This window comes from Balaenoptera physalus, assembly GCF_965194825.1.
Source record: "Balaenoptera physalus genome assembly, chromosome: 12".
NCBI classification, from domain to species: domain Eukaryota; kingdom Metazoa; phylum Chordata; class Mammalia; order Artiodactyla; family Balaenopteridae; genus Balaenoptera; species Balaenoptera physalus.
In genome coordinates this window covers 56912253-56931750 of record NC_138897.1, presented here as the reverse complement: position 1 = coordinate 56931750, position 19498 = coordinate 56912253, and the positions used below count along the sequence as shown (strand labels likewise).

The 19498-nt window shown below is 44.3% G+C and overlaps 1 protein-coding gene across 2 annotated transcripts in view; it reads right to left on the bottom strand.

Moving 5' to 3' along the window:
- The window catches only part of TMEM241 (transmembrane protein 241), a 113460-nt gene that overhangs the window by 58442 nt on the left and 35520 nt on the right, over positions 1–19498 (bottom strand). For both annotated transcript variants that reach the window (XM_082418731.1, XM_082418732.1), the window contains 3 exons: positions 11014–11091; positions 5043–5068; positions 1657–1708 (listed from right to left, as the gene is read on the bottom strand). In XM_082418731.1, coding sequence (XP_082274857.1) covers positions 1657–1708; positions 5043–5068; positions 11014–11091 — 156 coding nt within the window. The remainder of the gene's footprint in view (positions 1–1656; positions 1709–5042; positions 5069–11013; positions 11092–19498) is intronic.

Genomic DNA, 19498 nt, shown 5'->3' with positions numbered 1-19498 from the left:
CCAAACTCAGGACACCCAAGAATCCCTATGACAACCTCCTGTCAACCCAATCAGTCCCATCCACTGCCCATCCCCCTCCAGAGAAAGAGAACTTGCACGTCCCTGGCCAACTCAGCTGAGGGGCACTCCCACCTCTTCTGCCCTTCCTTATTTTTTCCATTTATCTCACCTGACACACTCTGTTTTACTTGTGACCTGTCTCTGTCTCCACCCCGCACTAGATGATTAATTCAAAGAGGGCAGGAATTTGCCCAGGGACGCACACATAGTAGGTGCTCAATAAAGTTGAATCACAGGCCGCTCAGGACACCTCTAGGGCTCTGTCCGTACCTGCCTTCTTCTCCTGGCTTGCTCCTCCTCACCCTTCAAGATTTAGGTACAGTAAGCAGAGCCTGGCTCCAGCATCAGAAAGATCTGGGTTAATTCTCTTGCCCCCTTCCCTTCCCCACATCCAAAAGACTATTGCCCATCTGCTATAAACTAGCATGGTAATTAAAAACATGTCTTTTGGAGGCAGACAAGTCTAGGTTTGAAGACTGGTTGTGCCACCATCTACACACTGACTATAGCAAGCAGCTGAAAAAATTATTTTAATCTAAGTCTGTTTCTTCTTCTGTAAAATAAGAATCCTAACTATTCAAGGTTTGTTGTGAGAATTAAATGAAACAGAGTATACAAAGGTCTTAGCACAGTGCCTGGCACACAAGTGTTCAATATATGATAGCTTTCATGTTACTAATACTTGATATATTAACTGGAACAAAATAAAGGATCAGTGACTTAAAAAAAAAAAAAGAAAGAAAGAAAAAAGAAAGATCTGGGTTAAATTCTAAAATCCCCACTTATTTGTTAGCTGGTGACCTTTTGGGCCTCGCTATTCTTCAGCTATGAAATGGAGATAATAATAGCTGCTACCCTTGTGGAATTGCTGTGAGATTAAATAAAATAAGGCACTAAAGCATTGGCACAGAGACTGGCACACAGCAAGCTCCCTATTCTCGAAGGATCCCACACCTCCCCGGACAGAGCCCTGGCCTCCCTGTGTTATAATTATCTGTTCATCGTCTGCCCCCTCCCCTTTGTTCTGATTAGACTCCGACTTCTGCCTGGATGACGGCAATTCCTCCTTGTGCCCCCAGAGCCTGGCTCGGTGCCTAACACTTGATGGAAACTGAATAAATGCTGGGGAAGAAAAGAAAGAAAAAAAAGAGCCCGAAATGAGATGACTCCTGGAGGTGGGGGTGGGTTCTCAATGCCTAATAAAGAAAAACTCAGTCTGACAAAGTGAAAATCACTGTGCAGATGAGGCCCTTGGGATGAGAGGAAAGGAAAATCAACTTCGCCTCAGTGTGTGGGGCTGTAGTCATTTGGACGTGCAGGTCCTCCCAGCAGGTACAGAGGGTGGCCCGCCCCCATCGCGGCACCCAGAGGCCCAAGGTCTGCGGGCTCCCCTGCTGCAGCCTTGGGAGAAGGCAGAGACCTGAGGACAGGGGTTGGCCTGGCCAAAAGGTGCCCTAGGGCCCCAAAAGTTTGCTTTTACATGCCTTTGTATAGACCAGGGCTATCCTGCTTCTCAAAGGAAGGATTCGGAAATTCTGCTCATCCACGCAGGCTTCAGAGATACCTGGAAGGCAAAGTGAGTCTGCCTGAACTCACCTGGGAGTCGTTGAAGGGCAGGCACCCTGCGGCAGCCAGGAGGAAGAGGGCACTGTGGAGAGGAGGTAAACACACAGCTTCACTTGTCAACATCAAGGGTGAGTCCCGAAGAGTGTGGAGGTTGAAATACACAGACTGGAGCTCGGATGAGGCAAAGATCTCATGAGACCACACCCAATTCCCCCGTTCATCCTCTGAGAACCTCACTACCCATGTAGTTTTCAATTATGTGCTCTGCTGACACCAGTTTCTTCTCTGGGGCTCGGCTAGCCATCTTCCCAGAGACAGGCATTTGCAGGACATGTGCAAAACCACAGCTGGCTCACTTGAGAAAAACAGTATATAAAAAAGAAGGCTTCTTTAAACTACCGATCCCCAAAAATACACTAGTGGAAAATTGGGCAAGCAGACTACAGTTATTCCGCTTACCAATAAGAAAACACCACAGAAAGCACATTGCAAACTTATCGCCTTATCCAAATGATCAAACTTAACATCTCCAATAGTGGGACAGAGCTACATCATGTGCCTCCTGATATGATGTACTGAGAAGGGCACAACGTCACTCATGTGGTATTCCTGCCAAATATGCATAACCTGGACTGAATCACAAGGAAACACTGAGACAAACCCAAATTCAGGGACAGTCCACAAAACAATGGGCTTACACTATTCAAACTATGAAGGCAATGAAAGGCAATAAAATGTCGAGGAACTGTTCCAGATTAAAGGATACGAAAGACACATGACATCTTTGGGGGAAGAGATTACTATAAAAGACAATATCGGGATAATTGGCCAAATTTGAACATCGACTCAATATTACATAACAGTATTGTAGCCAATGTTAATTTTCTAAACTTAATCATTGTACTGTGGTTATACAAGAGCTTCTTATTTTTAGGAGATACGCTTTGCAGTATTTAGGGGTAGAGTCATAACCCCTGCAACTTATTCCCAAATGGTTCAGAAAAAAATAAGAGTAAGAATAATTATGTATATATTCTTACATATTTTATGTGATATATATGTACATATGTATATATGGAGAGAGAAAGAAAGCAAATACAAAAAACGTTATCAGTGGGTGAATCTAGATAAAAGGTATATGGGAGTTCATTGTAATTTTCTTGCAGCTTTTCTATCCGTTTAAACTTTTTCCCAAATAAGGGAATTCCCTGGCGGTCCAGTAGTTAGGACTCGGCGCTTTCACTGCCAAGGGCAGGGGTTCAGTCCCTGGCTGGGGAACGAAGATCCTGCAAGCCACGAAGCGTGGCCAAAAAAAATAATAATAAAATAAAACAAACAAAAAAAAGTTTCATTAGAAAAAAATCTCTTATACATACCAAAATATTTATGGTTGAAATGCTACAATGCCTGGGATTTGCTGAAATGAGGCGCTGGGTAGAGGCTTAAGTTGAAAACTGTTGAATCTGGGGGATGAGTCTACAGAGCTTCATTATACTATTCGGTCTACTTTTATATCTGTTTAGAAATTTCCATAACAAAAGGTTTTTTTTAATAATTCTTGCACAAAAAAGTAACATTGCCAATCACAGATATTTTCACATTTTCTCATTCATTAGAAAGTCGATTTGGAGATACTTTTTGGCTTAGAAATCAGTGGTTTTTAGATGGTATATGGGTTTCATAGACCAAAATATCTTGGCCTATAGCTTTTCCTAATCATTCTCTCCTCCTAAAGAAAGGCACCAGAAAATACAAAACCCAAAGGACCACATGCTCTTTCCCCCTCTTTCCATTTTATGATGCAACAACAATATTCAGGGTTGGGTCCCTTCTGACCACTGCGTTACGTGGCGAACAGCAAAGGATCAAAGACATAAACGGGGGCAGTGAATACAGCATTTTCACTGTTAGGGGACTTTATCATATGACATCTCACACCAGTATATGTTCTATATACGTATCAAATTCTGTATTACTTACATATATATACGTAATACACAACAACCTGATACTCATCACCTAAGTACACTGGCAATAGTGATGCTAATCAATTCTGTCCACAACCCCCCCCCCCACACAGTCCTCACTGTTGTCATCACACAGTGTACCCCTTAAAAGACTAGCACGGCTGCTGGGCCTGAGGCAGGAGGATGGGCACAGAGGAACCCTCAGAGCTGGGGCCTCAGGGCCTCAGGAAGGGCAGGACAACGCGGGACCGGTTCTAACCACTCCAATCCACCCGCTCCTATAGCCTCGCCAACGTTAAAGGCACACACGCAAACAGCCTGGAGACGATCCCCCGGCACCCGACTGCTGAGGGATTCGGAGGCCAGGGTCGGGTGAGAGGAGGGAGGTTGTCCAGGAGGGTTTCTGGGACTGCACAGGAATAGGCAGGTTGTAGGCTGGGGGAGAGGAGAACCCTCATGGCTTTGGCGTCTGCCTGCAGTGGACAGAGGCTTTAGAGGATGCAGGATGCTTCCCCATCCACAGGCAATGAGCGTTAGATCCCCTCAAGCAGACAAGCCCTCAGGGCTGAGGGGAGAAGTGCCAGGTGTGAGGCAGCCCCTGGTTTCCCACCAAACTTGGCCTTGAGCAACATCTGATTACATCAGGCATAAATGGGTTTTAATGCCTCTCTTTAACACCTGCTAGTATTTTAAACAAGAGGATGCGTCCTGACAGTGGGATTTTTTTTTTCTTCAAGTAGCAGCCTGTAATAAAGGCAAAAAAAAAGAAGATTGGATGAAAGCCCAGAAATATATGAAACAAAAAGTCCTAAATCCACGTATCAAAACATTCTGCTGGTTTTCTATCTTCAGGACCGAGCTTCGCAGCTACTGCCAAGGAAGCAGGAAGGCCACCAGAGGACAAGGCGTCCAGGTCAGAATTAGCACAACAGGAGCACGGGGACCTGCCAGAGGGTCCAGCCCAGTTCATGTTTCAGCTGGGAAAACTGAGGCACAGAGAGGTATGAAACCTGCCCACGGTCACGGCGCCGTGTGGCCCAAGACCACGACTCAGATCCGTGGATTCGCAGGCAGTACTTTCTCCACCATGGGAATTCTTAAAAACCCAATGAGGTTCAAACATTATTTTTAAAACTTTAAGTCATTTCCATTTTTCCATTTTCATTCTTCATCAGTCTTGCACAACTCTTAGTGAAATTCTGGGCATCAATGGCTGAAATCTAGCACGAGTTGTTTTCCCCTTAGGGATAAAATATTTCAGAAAAAAAAAGAGCAAATTTGAGAATAAGACACAAAATAGGGATATATAAGTGTCTGTAATAAATTCCTCTGTCAACTCTCAAGTACGGATTGTCAACAGACGGTTTCTCATCAAAGTTAATATCAGGTTAAATCTTCTATTTTAGATGTTTGTGAAGTTGTTGTTTTTTGTTTTTTTTTTTAACTTACCTACAGATCTTTGCAGGAGATGTTTTCTGTATGAAAATAAAGAGACGTACAGTTAGTCTTTAAAAACTCTTTTTTGCTCCCCTTAAAAGTAAATATTTAGATCAAGAGGCACATAAATTATGAATAAGTTTATTGGGGGCTTAACAACTTGCTGCACTTCAGTATTTATTGAGGCTTTTTCTGCTTGGACCAAATGAAGGATGACTCAGAGGTCCAGAGTTGAGTCACTTCAGCAAAGCACTCTGGATGAGTAGTTTTACCACTCTCACCATTAGAGCTATGTTTACCCACAAAAAAGCAAAATGATGCCACGCCCAAGCCTTCGAATATCTTACACACCATGAAAAGGAGAGAGAAATCAATTGTACCCTGTGTAGGAAAAGAAATTAAGCTCTTGTTCAACTTCTCTTCCGGTCTGTCTCTAAATTTTCCTTTCATTAATCCAGCTCTGACCCTGAGCACTGCTATAAATTCTCTGGTATGATGTGTAAATTAGGAAACAGAAAAAAGGAGAAGGGACATTTGACTCCACCCCTAGAGAGAAGGAAAAAAGGGCAGATTGGGGAAATCCAAAATTGCCGTTTAGAGCTCCCTGAAATGAAGAAATTCTAATGCATACTCTACCTTTGTTACCTCCTTTTTATTGGTCAGTTCAAGGGAATTAGTCCTTGGCACTTGGGAAGAAAGCTCTAGCAGGAAGAAGCATAGATTTTTTTCATATTTGACAGGGGAAATGGTCAGGCAAGATAATAGATTAATTCTGGACATTTCAGAAGGATTATTTTGCTAGTTGAGGACAAACTGCAATTTTCTTTTACTCCAGCTCAGATAAAGTGTGAACTATGAACATATTGTTTAAAAATGAAGCACTCAAAAGGTACAAAATTTCAGTTATTATAAAATAAGCAAAGCCTGGGGACGTAACATACAGTGTGGTGACTATAGTTAACAACACCATATTGTACTGAATATATTCGAAAGTTGCTAAGAGAGTAAATCTTAAAACTTCTCATCACAGGAAAAACAAATGCTTGGTGATGGATGTTAACTAGACTTATTGTGTTGATCATTTCGAAATATATACAAACAATGAATCATTATATTGAACACCTGAAACAAATATAATTTTATCTGTCAATTATATCTCAATTTTTAAAAAAAGTAAAGCACTGGCAAGAGAAACATGTGGTTTGCTATGAAGGCTATCTTAAGCTTTCATGTGTGACTAAATAATCCACAATGCATTGTTTTAATAAACACACGATGTGTGTGTGTACAAAGCAGTGGCTCCCATCTTTAGATCCTTTGTTACCTCTTATACGTTATCTTTCATCTTTGTGGAACCGGCCTCAGCAGAGACCAAAGGCAAAGCCAACCTTGACTCCACTGCCCCCCGGTGGGGACACTTATCCCTTCAGTACAGAAAGGATGACACACGCGGAGGTGACCTGGTTCCCACCTGGATAATTGCCCCCAACATGGGAAAACGTGTCACTAAAAGATTCTGAGCTAAATAAAGCTGACCTCTCCAGAGTTTGGAGGAAGAAGAATGAATGCTCAACTCTTCCATGAGTGACATGTTCACCAGCAGGTGCTTGGGGGCTTCCGTTACAGGGCAGCAAATCAACCCTAGTGCCTGAAGGAGTTTGCCCATCCCACAGAGGAGACAGTCCTTTTTATTTTGACCTCCTCTGACTACAGGAGCCCAGAACCTGAGACATGGAGACTGAAAACCAGCGAGAAATTCATTACGGAGCTCCAGCCCCCAAGGCTCCGAGAGCACCCGAGGAGTCTGTGTCCGGGATTCCCCTCCGCAAGCCCCTCGGTCCCCAAATCACCCAGTGATAAGTCCCAACGACATCTCAGCTCTGCGTGGGTCACTATAACTCCTCAAGAGTCACCTTGCCAAAGTCACAGTAAGTAGCTGACGCCGCTCTGGGTAAGCTAACGCGCTCTGAGGGCTGCTGGTGCTGTCCTAGGTGCTCGACACATATTGACTCGTGTCACTGCGGGTTAATGTACAGTCCTGGGTTACGTGCTACAGATGAGGATGCTGAGGCACAGAGAAATCAGGTAAGTTGCTCGGGATCACAGGGTGTGCGCCCAGGCAATCGCGCTCCAGAGCCTGACCCTTTTGGACTCTGTTCTGTCACAGCCAGTCCTGCAGTGACACCCGCCGGCCCTTTCAGGCCACTGGCCTTCATTGGCTGCTTCCTCTCTGCCTGGAGTGCCCAGAAAATTCCTACCCATTTGCGTGACTGGGTTCAAATCTGGCCCTTGCAAGCAGACTTACCAGCGGTCGCCCCCCAGTGCACTCACACGCCTGTTCCAGCCCATAGGACATTCTATGGGCATCCCAGCACCTGTTTACATGTCAGCTCCCCATTCAGCCTGAGTTCTGGGAGGGTGATAAATGTGTCTCTCCACATCTGTAGCTGTAGACCTAGCAAGATGTTTGGCATGTAGCATTTACTTCATAAATGTTGAGCGAACCAATGAATGAATAGCAGTATTCTAAGGTTAAACCGTGACAAATATATCTGCAAGTTAGTGAGACTAATTCCACAAGCCACACGCTAACTTAGAGTCAAACTGTGTGCGTGTGTGTGCACATACACAAAGAACTAGTTATGGATGGTGACAATGAACCACAGCCCAGATAGAGCTTATTCTCATCATCTGGGAGCGAGGTCATGAAGAGGTCAACTCTACTCTCCCAAGGCCATTCTAGGGAAACCTGACACATAACGGACCAAACAGCCCTCGTCCGGAGTCACAGGTCAAGTCTGAGAGGCGGCGTCCAACCATGTTCCTCATGACACCCGGTCGCTTGGTCATGGCTCCAGGCTGAATGATCAGGAAATATAAATCATATGAAGCACATATCACGGTCATCTTCATCACAGAGCAGATTTTAACGCCAAACTACTAGAAACCACCTACAAATCTGCAAACAGGGACCAGCCAACACACTGAGTTCCATGTGGAGAGAAATGAGGCATTTAGGAATTCCAACAAATCGATCAATGGAAAAATAGGATGTATTTTATCATTTCTGTAAATATTCTACGTATGTCTGAACTGAAAGAATGAAGTCGTTTCCTCTAGAAGTAAGATCACAGTTGATTTCTGACATTTTTTTTCTCTGCATTTTCTATGACTTATTATATCTTATGACATTCGTAAAGGAAAAAAAGGGGTTTTTTAAAAATAACTAAATAGATATGTAACCCACTCAATTGTTTCCTAATTTTCCCCGACAAGAAATGATGTTGTTTTGTGTCAGTAATGAAATGGAGTTGAAGATTCACAATATTTTGGTATTCACCCAATTGCTTCCGAGGAAAGGTCCTCTTGGTCTGGGAGTCTGGCCCTTGGGCTCTGCTTGGTGGAAATACACTGAGGACCCTCCAGCCCCATGTCCCACCCTCACCTTCTCCTACCTGATCTGACTTGTCCATCAAGAAGCAATACCCCATGAAGGGACTTCCCAGGTGGTCCAGTGGTTAAGACAGCGTGCTTCCAATGCAGGGGGTGCAGGTTCTATCCCTGGTCAGGGAATTAAGAACCCACATGCCACATGGTACGGCCCAAAAAAAAAGAAAGAAGCAGTATCCCATGAAGATGCCTGGATCTCGTCCCTAGACCAGGTAAATCTTCATTTTTAATTCACACAAAAGGTATCCATTTTGTGAATAAGAAGCCTTCTTTGGAATTTGAGTGGAATTGAGTCAGGGTCTGACTAGTCTCCCAGAACCTGAGCAGCTCCTGGAACCTAAGTGACCAGTTAGTGAATATTTCAGCTCAGCTCCAGTCCTTGGGCTGAGACCTGGGGCTCCAAAAAAAACCCAACCACAGGGTCACTGCAATGAGAGGGCTGGAAGCAGGCAGAGACACAGGGAAAATCATACTGTATTTCGCTGAATTTAAGATGCCACTGATTGTAAAATTGGTACTTTTTATACTACTAAGAAAAAAACAAAAACAAAAACATTAGACCAGGACATACCATTGACTATAAAAGCACCCTGATTTCAGATAGTGAAAACTTATTTTTTATTTTTTAAAGAATTATTTTATTTTTATTTATTTATTTATTTGACCACACCATGCAGCATGTGGGATCTTAGTTCCCTGACCAGGGATCGAACCTGTGCCCCCTGCAGTGGAAGCACTTAACCACTGGACCACCAGGGAAGTCCCGATAGTGAAAATTTTAGATGTGAAAAAAAGAAGCACATGATAGAATTGATGAAATATGGAAATTGCAAGCTGGTGTGATAAGTAAAATGTCAGCTGGAGGTGCCCAAGCTGCCTGAGGTGTCAGGGAAGGTTCCCACTGCAGGCAGATTAGCCTGAAGTACGGAGCCTCGCTGGAGTCACTACAGGCTTCCCTCGCCTCCTGTAATCCGTTCTCCTCCGCAGAAACTGGCGGAGCTTTTAACACTGTGAAGCTGCTCAGTGTCTGTGGGCCTTATAACCCATCCGGCTCCTCCCAGCTCCCGGTGCACTCAGCATAAATCCCAAATTCCTAGTTCAGCCCCAGAGGCCCGTCTCCAGCCTCGTCCTAAGCACCCCCTCTCTTTCTCATCAAGCTCCAGCCACACAGCCCAGAATGACTTCCACCAAGTCCCTTCCTATGCCTGGTCCTTTGCATCTGCTGCTTCCTCTTCCAGGGAGCCCTCCCCTCATCCCCATGTCTAACTCCTGCTCATCCTTTGTCTCTGTTTAATGTCACCTCCCCAGAGTGGCCTGCTCTAGCCACACAATCGAGCAGGTGGGTCTAATTCTTAGTTTAATGTCTGTCTCCCCTTCTGGGCTGATGCTCTGTAAGAGCAGCAATCATGCCTCTTGCTTACGACTGCAGACCCGGGCCTGGCAGGGTGGCCACGTACACAGGGACGTAGAAATATTCATAGAGTGAATGGGACAGGGGTGCACGAAGAGGTTTGCTGACAGATCAGAGGAGAGAAACACCACGACATGGTCTAGGGAAAGTGAGAAGTTTGGTTGTGGCTGGAATTTCTGAAGCCAGAGAGGTGGATGGGGCCCAGGTGGCGAAGGGCTTTGCAGGCCTCCAGGTAGCTTCTGGGTGGTCCTGAAGGGCTGTATGTAGGGGGACATGATCAGATCCATGTGTCAGAAAGGTCCCCCGGGAGCGGTGGTGTGTGGAGTGGCCTTGGCCACAGGAAAGGTGTCTCTCTGTCCCCGGCACACCTGTAAGAAGTGTGCTGCCTGCATGGCCCACTAGCCTCTCTCGAGCGTAAAAGTTCCAAAATTTTGATGTGAAGTCATTTGAAACAGGCAGATGTCAGAAAAAAGGAACTCTCAAAAGAGGTACCAAACTAAAACCACCAATAACGTTAAAAATCATAGCTAAACTACATAGTAGGTACAAAGCACCTACTATGTGCCAGAAAGTGTTGGGAGCACCTACTAGCACCTGTGCTGCATGGTGTCCTCCCAACGACTCTTTGAGTGGGTGACATTTCTCTCCCCTTTTCATGGATGGAGGCCCGGAAGGTGAGGAAACGTGTTCCAACTGGTGGAAGGCAGAGCTGGGGTCGGGAAGAAAAGAGGATGTCCCCAGGGTGGGCTAAAGCTCCCAGCACCCTGTGGGAAGCTTGCCAAATATTTCCTCGTGGTGCTGGGATGCAGTGGGGGGAGGGGGGGAATGTCCCCCCCCCCACCATCCAGGCCCACAGTCATCTCTACCTCGGCCCCCCAGGCCCTGGCTCAGCACTGGCCTGGGGTTGAGGTCCATTCAGACCCACAAGCATCCCCACGTATGTTTGGTGAACTGAAGGGATGTCAAAACCGTGATCCTTGAAATTAGTGACCACTGTCAGGCAGGCTTGACTGGAAACAGATGGCAGGAAAAGGCAGACACTAATCTGGACCATACATAAAAAGCACGTCTTTGAAATTTCAAGCAAGGGAAGTGAAACTAGCCTTTTGCGTAATCATTTACCTCTTTCTGAAAACACTTCTGGTGCCCACAGATGATAACTTCGGCTACATTATGCAAAGTGAGAAACACGGGAATGGCCTGAAAGAAAACAAAGGAATAAGCATGAAAATATTTTCTTGGATCTCATAATTACATAATTCTTGATTTATGCTTAAAAATAAAGATCTGTGGGAACTTTTGGCATTCACACTGATACTCCTCTCCAGCAAAAACTCTTCTGCGTAGATGTGTTCTTGCTTGCAGCATTGTGCTCAGTAGGGTGGATGTAGAGGCTCCCCTCTCACGGGTATTCTCATCATTTATTAAGCACCTACTGTGTGTCAGGTGCCATGCCAGGTGCAGGGGGCACATCCTGTGAACAGGCGGACACATGATAGAGAGGCTGTCCCTATTGAGGTGAGAGCTCTGACCGAACGCACAGAAAGGCACGACCAACCCAGCGTGGGCAGAGCACGCCTTCTCAGAGGAAGTGAAGTCCAAAGTCTAAACGGGAACAGAATGATGAACTAGAACGAGCCCAGGGACTTCCCTGGTGGTCCACTGGTTAAGACTCCGCACTCCCAACGCAGGGGATGTGGGTTCGATATCTGGTTGGGGAACTGAGATCCTGCGTGACGCATGGCACAGCCAAAGGGAAAAAAGAAAAAAAAAAAGAATGAGCCCAGCAAAAAGAGACAAGGCGGGAGAGGGCTGGAGGCACACACAAGGGCCCAGAGGAGCGAGGAAGCCCACCTCCTTGGGGAACCAGGGGGAGTTGAGTGGGGTGGAATATAGTGTGGAAGGGAAAAGTGGGGGAGAGGAAGGTAGAGAGGTAATCACGGGCCCTATCAGGGAATCAGGACCATCCCAAGGCCCGTAAGAGACACTGAAGAGTTTAAAGCCCACCGTGCATGATTTGATCTGCGTGTTTAGGGAACCTTGGACTGCTGGGTGGGACAAAGGAGGAAGAGATGGTTGCAAAAGTTCAGTGGTGTGACAGACGGAAAAACGGCCCTGCAAACTATAGCTGCATCCTAGCCCCTGGAACCCATGAATGTCACCTTATAGGGTGAAAAAAGGGCCTTTGCAAATGTGATTAAGGTGAGAATCTGGAGGTGGGGAGATTACTCTGGATTATCTGGGTGGGTCCCAAATGCAAACACAGGTCTCCTCCTAAGAGATAGGCAGAGATTTGACACACACAGAGGAGGAGGCGATGTGACCCCAGAGGCAGAGACTGGAATGATGCAGCCACGAGCCAAGGAGTGTGAGCAGACACCAGAAGCTGGAAGAGAGAGGCAAGGAGCAGATTCTCCCCTAGAGCCTCTGGAGGGAGCGCAGCCCTGCTGACACACCTTGGTCCTCACTTCAGACCCCTGGCCTCCGGAACTGGGAGAGAATAAATTTCTGTTGTTTCAAGCCACCTAGGTAGGTGGTCATTTGTTACAGCAGCTACAGGAAACTAATACAAGGAATGACAAGACGGTGGCCTGAACTTGGTAGTGGCAGTGAAGATGGAGAAAAGTGGCCACATGAGGGAAATATTTAGGAGATTGAACTGTGGTAAATGATGGAATAACTGGGATCAACTTTGTACCCCCAAAAAGGGGGGGGGGGGAGAAGATATAAAAAAATGTAACACTCCAGTGGGTTATCAAGATACACAGAGTACCCACTGCACATTGACTATCGCTGGGCTCTTTGCTAAGAACAGCAGTCTTTCCTAACTTGATAGATAATCTTGACAAGGTAAAGGGGAGGGATTAAGGGGCGAGGGATTGTGCTATTGTCTTTGTTGCTGCTGCTGATGATAATGTCTCCTGGAAAGCAGAGAAAGATCAAGAATAGTGCATGGGTTTTGGCATCAGCTGGGCTTCAGGCTCCAGCTCCACCATCTGCTAGTGGAGCAGGGCACGTATCCAAACAGTTTGCTCCTCTGTAGTATGAGGATAACAATATCTACGACCTGGAGCTATAGGGAGGAATGATGGAAATAATGCAGGAGCACGGCATGAAGGCTGTCAATAATATAAGAGGTACCAAGCCCACGCTTAGTGGCCTCGATGGAGGACCCTGAGCTGGGAAATTATTCCAGCTTCGAGGACTCTTAAGTGGGTCTTTAAGCAGATGTTGCTGCCCAATCACTTCCAGATGGATTTATTCTTTATCTTTTGGCTGCGTTGGGTCTTTATTACTGCATGCAGGCTTTTCTCTAGTTGCGACAAGCGGGGACTACTCTTCGTTGCGGTGCACAGGCTTCTTCTCATTGTGGTGGCTTCTCTTGTTGTGGAGCACAGGCTCTACGCGCGGGCTTCAGTTGTTGTGGCACGTGGGCACAGTAGTTGTGGCTCGCGGGCTCTAGAGCACAGGCTCAGTAGTTGTGGCGCACAGGCTTAGTTGCTCTGCAGCACGTGGGATCTTCCCAGACCAGGGCTCGAACCCGTGTCCCCTGCATTGGCAGGCAGATTCTTAACCACTGTGCCACCAGGGAAGTCCCTGGAAGTATGTATTTTTACCTTGTCTTTAAGACTTTTATAACTGTATAGCTCTGCTCTATTTTAGTATTTTGTTCTAACTCGCACTGTTTCATTTCATTCTGAGCTCTCACTTTACATTTTTCTTGCCTTTTTAACGTTCTCTACTCCTTTAAAAGTTCAGCTGAAACTTTTTTCCTTTTAAAATCATCCTTTATTTTAATTATTTTCTATGTTTTTCATCTTTTGTGCTTCTTTTTATCCCTCTTAAACTTTTATATTTTCAATTATTCTTTATGTATTTTAAGATTATTAAAGAGATTTTTTTTTTAATTGGCTTTATCCATTGGGCTCATGTTTGGAAAACGTGGGCCCTGGCCTTCTAGGTCTGAGCCTAAGAAGATAGCACAGAAAATCTTAGAGAGGTTAATCCTGTGGTACGTGACATGAAAATGAAAGGGCAACCTGGATCTTATTTATTTAAAATTAAGCCCTGATTTAAAATGCTTTTGCCTCCTTGACTATAAAATCAGTAAGGAAACAAGATTTAGGGTGACTCTAGACCCTAACTCTAGACTTCAAGGAGGCTTAATTTTCTCAATTTTATAAACCGTGGACAGGTTTCTCCATCTCCCTAGGAGATTCTGATCAGATTCTGGAAAAGGATCTATCTACACATACAGAACTGATTTTATTTTTTATTCTATTTTATTTTTAATTTTTTTAAAGAAAGTTGCCTTTTAATTTTTTAAATTAAAAAAAATTTTTTTACTATTTATTTATTAATTATTTATTTTTGGCTGCATCAGGTCTTAGTTGCAGCATACAAGATCTTTAGTTGCAGCATGCGGGTTCCTTAGTTGTGGCATGCGAACTCTTAGTTGAGTCATGCATGCAGGATCTATTTCCCCGACCACGGATCGAACCCAGGCCCCCTGCATTGGGAGCGTGGAGTCTTAACCACTGGACCACCAGGGAAGTCCCCAGACCTGATATTAAAGTTCTCTAATAATAGATACCAACAATGTGTTCAGCACAGTGCTAATTATTTTAATTGCATTCTCTTATTTAAACCATATCTCAACAACTGTATCCACGGATGCTTGTTGCCCTGATTTACAGACAAGGAAACTGAAGCTTAGAGAGATGGGGCAGCTTGCTGGCGAGCTCACAGCTAGTTCTGGGTATGACTCCATGACTCCAACCCAGTAACGGCAACGCCCACGCTCCCAGCCTCGATGTTATAGGAGCCAACTTACAGCAAGCCCCCCGTGTAAACTTCCTGGACCTACAACTGTGCAAAGTCCAATACCATTGTGTTCCAAATCCTGCCAGTCTGCTTCCTCCAGCAATATAACTGGTATGATCTAAAACAGATGACCTCGGAGTAAACTCTATGCCATTTTTTAAAGGGATATCTTCCATTTCCACTTTAAAATTTTTTAATCTGAATTTCTCAAGACATTTTTTCTACTGAGGAGCTAACAGTCTTTAGAAACAGTAATTCTACGACTGATTTTATCAGCCTCCATAGAGATCTATCAAAAACAGTATTAAGGCAGTCTGCAATTTATGATCACTGATTTTCCCTTGGCCTCTACCTCTGTGCACGAAGCCCCAGTCTGAACTTCGTTATTAGTTCAAGAGACTCCAGTGACTGATTATTTTAGAAAACCTGCCTTTTATCTTTATGGAGTGAGATTCAGCAGGACTTATTTTTGTGAAATCAGACAAAAGTTCTGAGAAATGAGGACTTCCCTGGTAATCCAGTGGTTAAGACTCCACGCTTCCACTGCAGGGGGCACAGGTTCGATCCCTGGTTGGGGAAATAAGATCCCACAAGCCGCACAGTGCAGCCAAAAGAAAGAGATATGATAACGATATCTGAGATATGATAACAATAATAGCTAAGATATATTGAATACTTACTATGTACCAGACTCTGTTTTTTTTTAAAAATGCTACTGCTGTCACTGTGCGTTTTTAAAATAAATTTATTTATTTATTTATTTTTGGCTGTGTTGGGTCTTCGTTGCTGCACGCGGGCTTTCTCTAGTTGCGGGGAGCCGGGGCTACTCTTCGTTGCAGTGCATGGGTTTCTTATTGTGGTGGCTTCTCTTGTTGTGGAGCGTGGGCTCTAGGGTGCACGGGCTTCAGTAGTTGCAGTGCACGGGCTCAGTAGTTGTGGCTCGCGGGCTCCAGAGCATAGCCTCAGTAGTTATGGCACACGGGCTTAGTTGCTCCGCAGCATGTGGGATCTTCCCAGAGCAGGGCTCAAACCCATGTCTCCTGCACTGGCAGGCAGATTCTTAACCACTGTGCCACCAGGAAAGCACCCAGACTGTTTTTATTGCTTTTACATATTGAATCATCATAATAAATCTATGAGGGAGATACTATTAACATCCCTGTTATACAGATGAGAAAAAGGAAGGATATATTTTGGTTCTCGTTTTTAACCTGCCTCTTAATAATTTGAAACCACTTTCAGACGATCTAGACACTAGCTTGCTGTTAAAGAGAATAGAAAAACAAGTCTGTTCTTTCACATCAAGACTCTAGGAATGGCCTCAATAACAAAAGATCCCCACCATCTTTCATCAGGAAAAATGGCTCAAGATCAACTACCATGAAGCCCAAGTTATCACTTTTGACACAAAATGTAATTGACCAAATTCAACTACCCTACAGTCCAATTCATTTCATTACTTAGGGGCACAGTTTGCAACTAATTTATTCTTAAAATTTTAACATTCACTTATAATTTAACATTGCAGCCATGTACCACTGGAAATTTTTCTCTGGATGTAAAGAGAAATTGGTAACTATTACTTAAGATTTTTCATTATTCCCATGCTTCCCAGAGTGGAATTTTCAAGCCTTGATTGTTATTTGTTCAGGTGTTGGAACTGACTTAAAACAGTTTTCTATGGAAAATCCTGGCCCTGCCCACAGGCATGGCCTCAGGTCACGCTGTAGGAGTGGGGATGACTCCCGTAGCCAAGTCCTGGGTCAACTTCTAAGTTTTTATAGAAAAACATCAATCCTACCTTCAATTTGGGTGATTTTTAAATATGTGGATGTGGCCTTAATCTGCAATATACAATAATTGCTCGCCAGGCCCTTGCCAAAGAATGTACCTTTGAACTGTTGGCTGCCTAGTTTTCATCAAAATCACGCATGCCAGAAATAACTGTTCCTACAGGAAGGGAGCTGGATAATTGGAGAGCAGAGATTTTAGCCCCAGAGAATCGCTCCTACTGAACTGTGCTGTCATTAGGCCTCCAAAATGCACTAAGAATCCCAGAAATCAGGTTACCATTGAGTTTGTTATAAGGACGCGATTGAAGACCCTAAGTAGCCCAGTTTACCCTTTATGAGGGCTCAGGACCTGACATGACAGCAAGGAAGAAGCATGTCTGCGGCAACAACCCGCTTTTCTCTTAAAGCACTGAGAGTCTCGTAACTTCTTTATTCGGCTGCAGAAAGATGAGAGCTGAATCCACGGCCCAACTGTATTTATTTCATAAGATATTACAGCATAAATTTCTATGTGCTAAGTCTCTCTGTGGTCTCATCTAGTTCTTCTTCAGTTACCCTTGACCTAGATTTCTTTTAAATTTTATTCATAAGAAATGCTTATCTTATTTTCATCATCATTATTCTTTTAAGCCACAACACATCCTTTTGGGAAGACAGTTGAGGTGTTTGAATATGTTTGTGTACATATAAAAGAATATATTCACAAATTGACTGGCATGAGATAAATCTGAGTGTTCATTTACATTAATTTTATCATTCTGTCATTAACTGGCCAACACCTTTTTTTTTTTTTTTGGCTGCACCAAGAGGCTTTCTGGATCTTAGTTCCCCGACCAGGGATCAAACCTGGGCCCTTGGCAATGAAAGCACGGAGTCCTAACCACTGGACCTCCAGGGAACTCCCTGGCCAACTCCTTGAGGGCAGAGGACCAGACTCCCTCTTTGCCAGAGTATCTCCAGCACCAGCTTGGAGGCCGCCTCCCTCCTTCCTCTGCTCATCACATAAAGTAGCTGACCTGTGTTTAGGGGCCTTTTTGTTTGAAAAATAGGCAGCTTAGAATACCAGCTTATAAGATGCATTGGAATAAGAACCTCACTTGGGGGCATAAATGCACGTGCTACTACAGAGGGCAGGTTGGCCTGCTCTCAGTGAACTGCTATTTTTCTCACCCTTTTTACACGAGTGCATAGGAATGAATTCAGTTAAATTAAATATGCACCTCCTACAGCACCCGAAAGGGCTCTGAGTGAGGCGAGTGAGAACATATCCCCCTCCCCCATATAATCCTCAAGAAAATCTCTGTTGTAGCCTGGGGAGGGGAGTTATAAACATATCTTTTTAATTGTGGTAAAATACACATATAAAATTTACCATTTTAACCGTTTTTACGTGTATAGTTCAGTGGCATTAAGTACATTCACATTGTTGTGCGACCATCACCACCATCCTTTCACAGAACTCTTTTCATCTGAAATTCTGTCCCCATTAAACAATAATTCCCCATTCTCCCCAGCCCACAGCTCCTGGTAAGCACCAATACTTTCTGTCTCTATAAATTTGACTATTCTAAGTAACTCGTATTAGTAGAATCATACAGGACTTGTCCTTTTGTGACTGGCTTATTTCATTTAACATGTCTTCAAGGTTCATCCATGTTGTAGCATGTGTTAGAATTTTCTTCCTTTTTAAGCCTGAATAATATTCCATTGTACTGATATACTATTTTGTTTATCCATTCATCTGTCAATAGACATTTGGATTGTTTCCAACTTTTGGCTACTGTGAATAATGCTGCTGTGAACACAGGTATACAAAATATCTGCTCAAGTCCCTGCTTTCAATTTTTTTGTTGGGTCATATGGTAACTCTATTTTCAATTTTTTGAGGAATCACCATACTGTTTTTCATTGCAGCTGTACCATTTTGCATTCCCAAAAGCAGTGCACAAGAGTTCCAATTTCTCCACATCCTTACCAACACTTGTTATTTTCTATTTTTTTGATAACGGTCATCCTAATGGGCACAAAGTGGTATCTCATGATTTTGATTTGTATTTCCCTAATGCTTAATGATGTTGAGTACCTTATCATGGGCTCAGTGGCCATTTGCATATCTTCTTTGGAGAAATGTCTATTCAAGTCCTTTGCCCATTTTTCAATCAGGTTGTTTGGTTTTTGTTGCTGAATTTTAGGAGCTTTCTATATGTTCTGGATATTAATCCCTTATCAGATAGATGATTTTCAAATATTTTCTCCCATTCTGTGAATTGCCATTTTACTCTGTTGACAGCGTGCTTTGATACACCAAAGTTTCATTCTGATGAAGTCCAATTTGTCTATTTTTTTCTTTTGTTGCATGTGTCTTGCTGTTATAGCCAATAAATCATTGCTAAGTCCAGCGTCATGAAATTCTCCCCTTGGAGCCCAGCTTTAATAGGTCATTTTATAAGGGTTATGGAAAACATCTTTATAAATTTATTTATTTATTTATTTTTGGCTGTGTTGGGTCTTCGTTTCTGTGCGAGGGCTTTCTCCAGTTGCGGCGAGCAGGGGCCACTCTTCATCGCGGTGCGCAGGCCTCTCACTATCGCGGCCTCTCTTTGTTGCGGAGCACAGGCTCCAGATGCGCAGGCTCAGCAGTTGTGGCTCACGGGCCTAGTTGCTCCACGGCATGTGGGATCTTCCCAGACCAGGGCTCGAACCCGTGTCCCCTGCATTGGCAGGCAGATTCTCAACCACTGTGCCACCAGGGAAGCCCGGAAAACATCTTTAGATGGAGCAGGAACATAACTAAAATGCAGAGGAGGGGGTTATTATTTTGCCACTGCGCCCACATCTTAAGTCATCCTTGCAATCGGACTCCGATCACCTCTGATGAGAAAACCACGTGAAAGAGGAGAACTGCCTCTAACCACAGAGACAGGGAACCTTAGGGGGAAGGGTCTCCATTCTATTGATGGATCAACATTTACGTTCTTTTCCCTATGGAT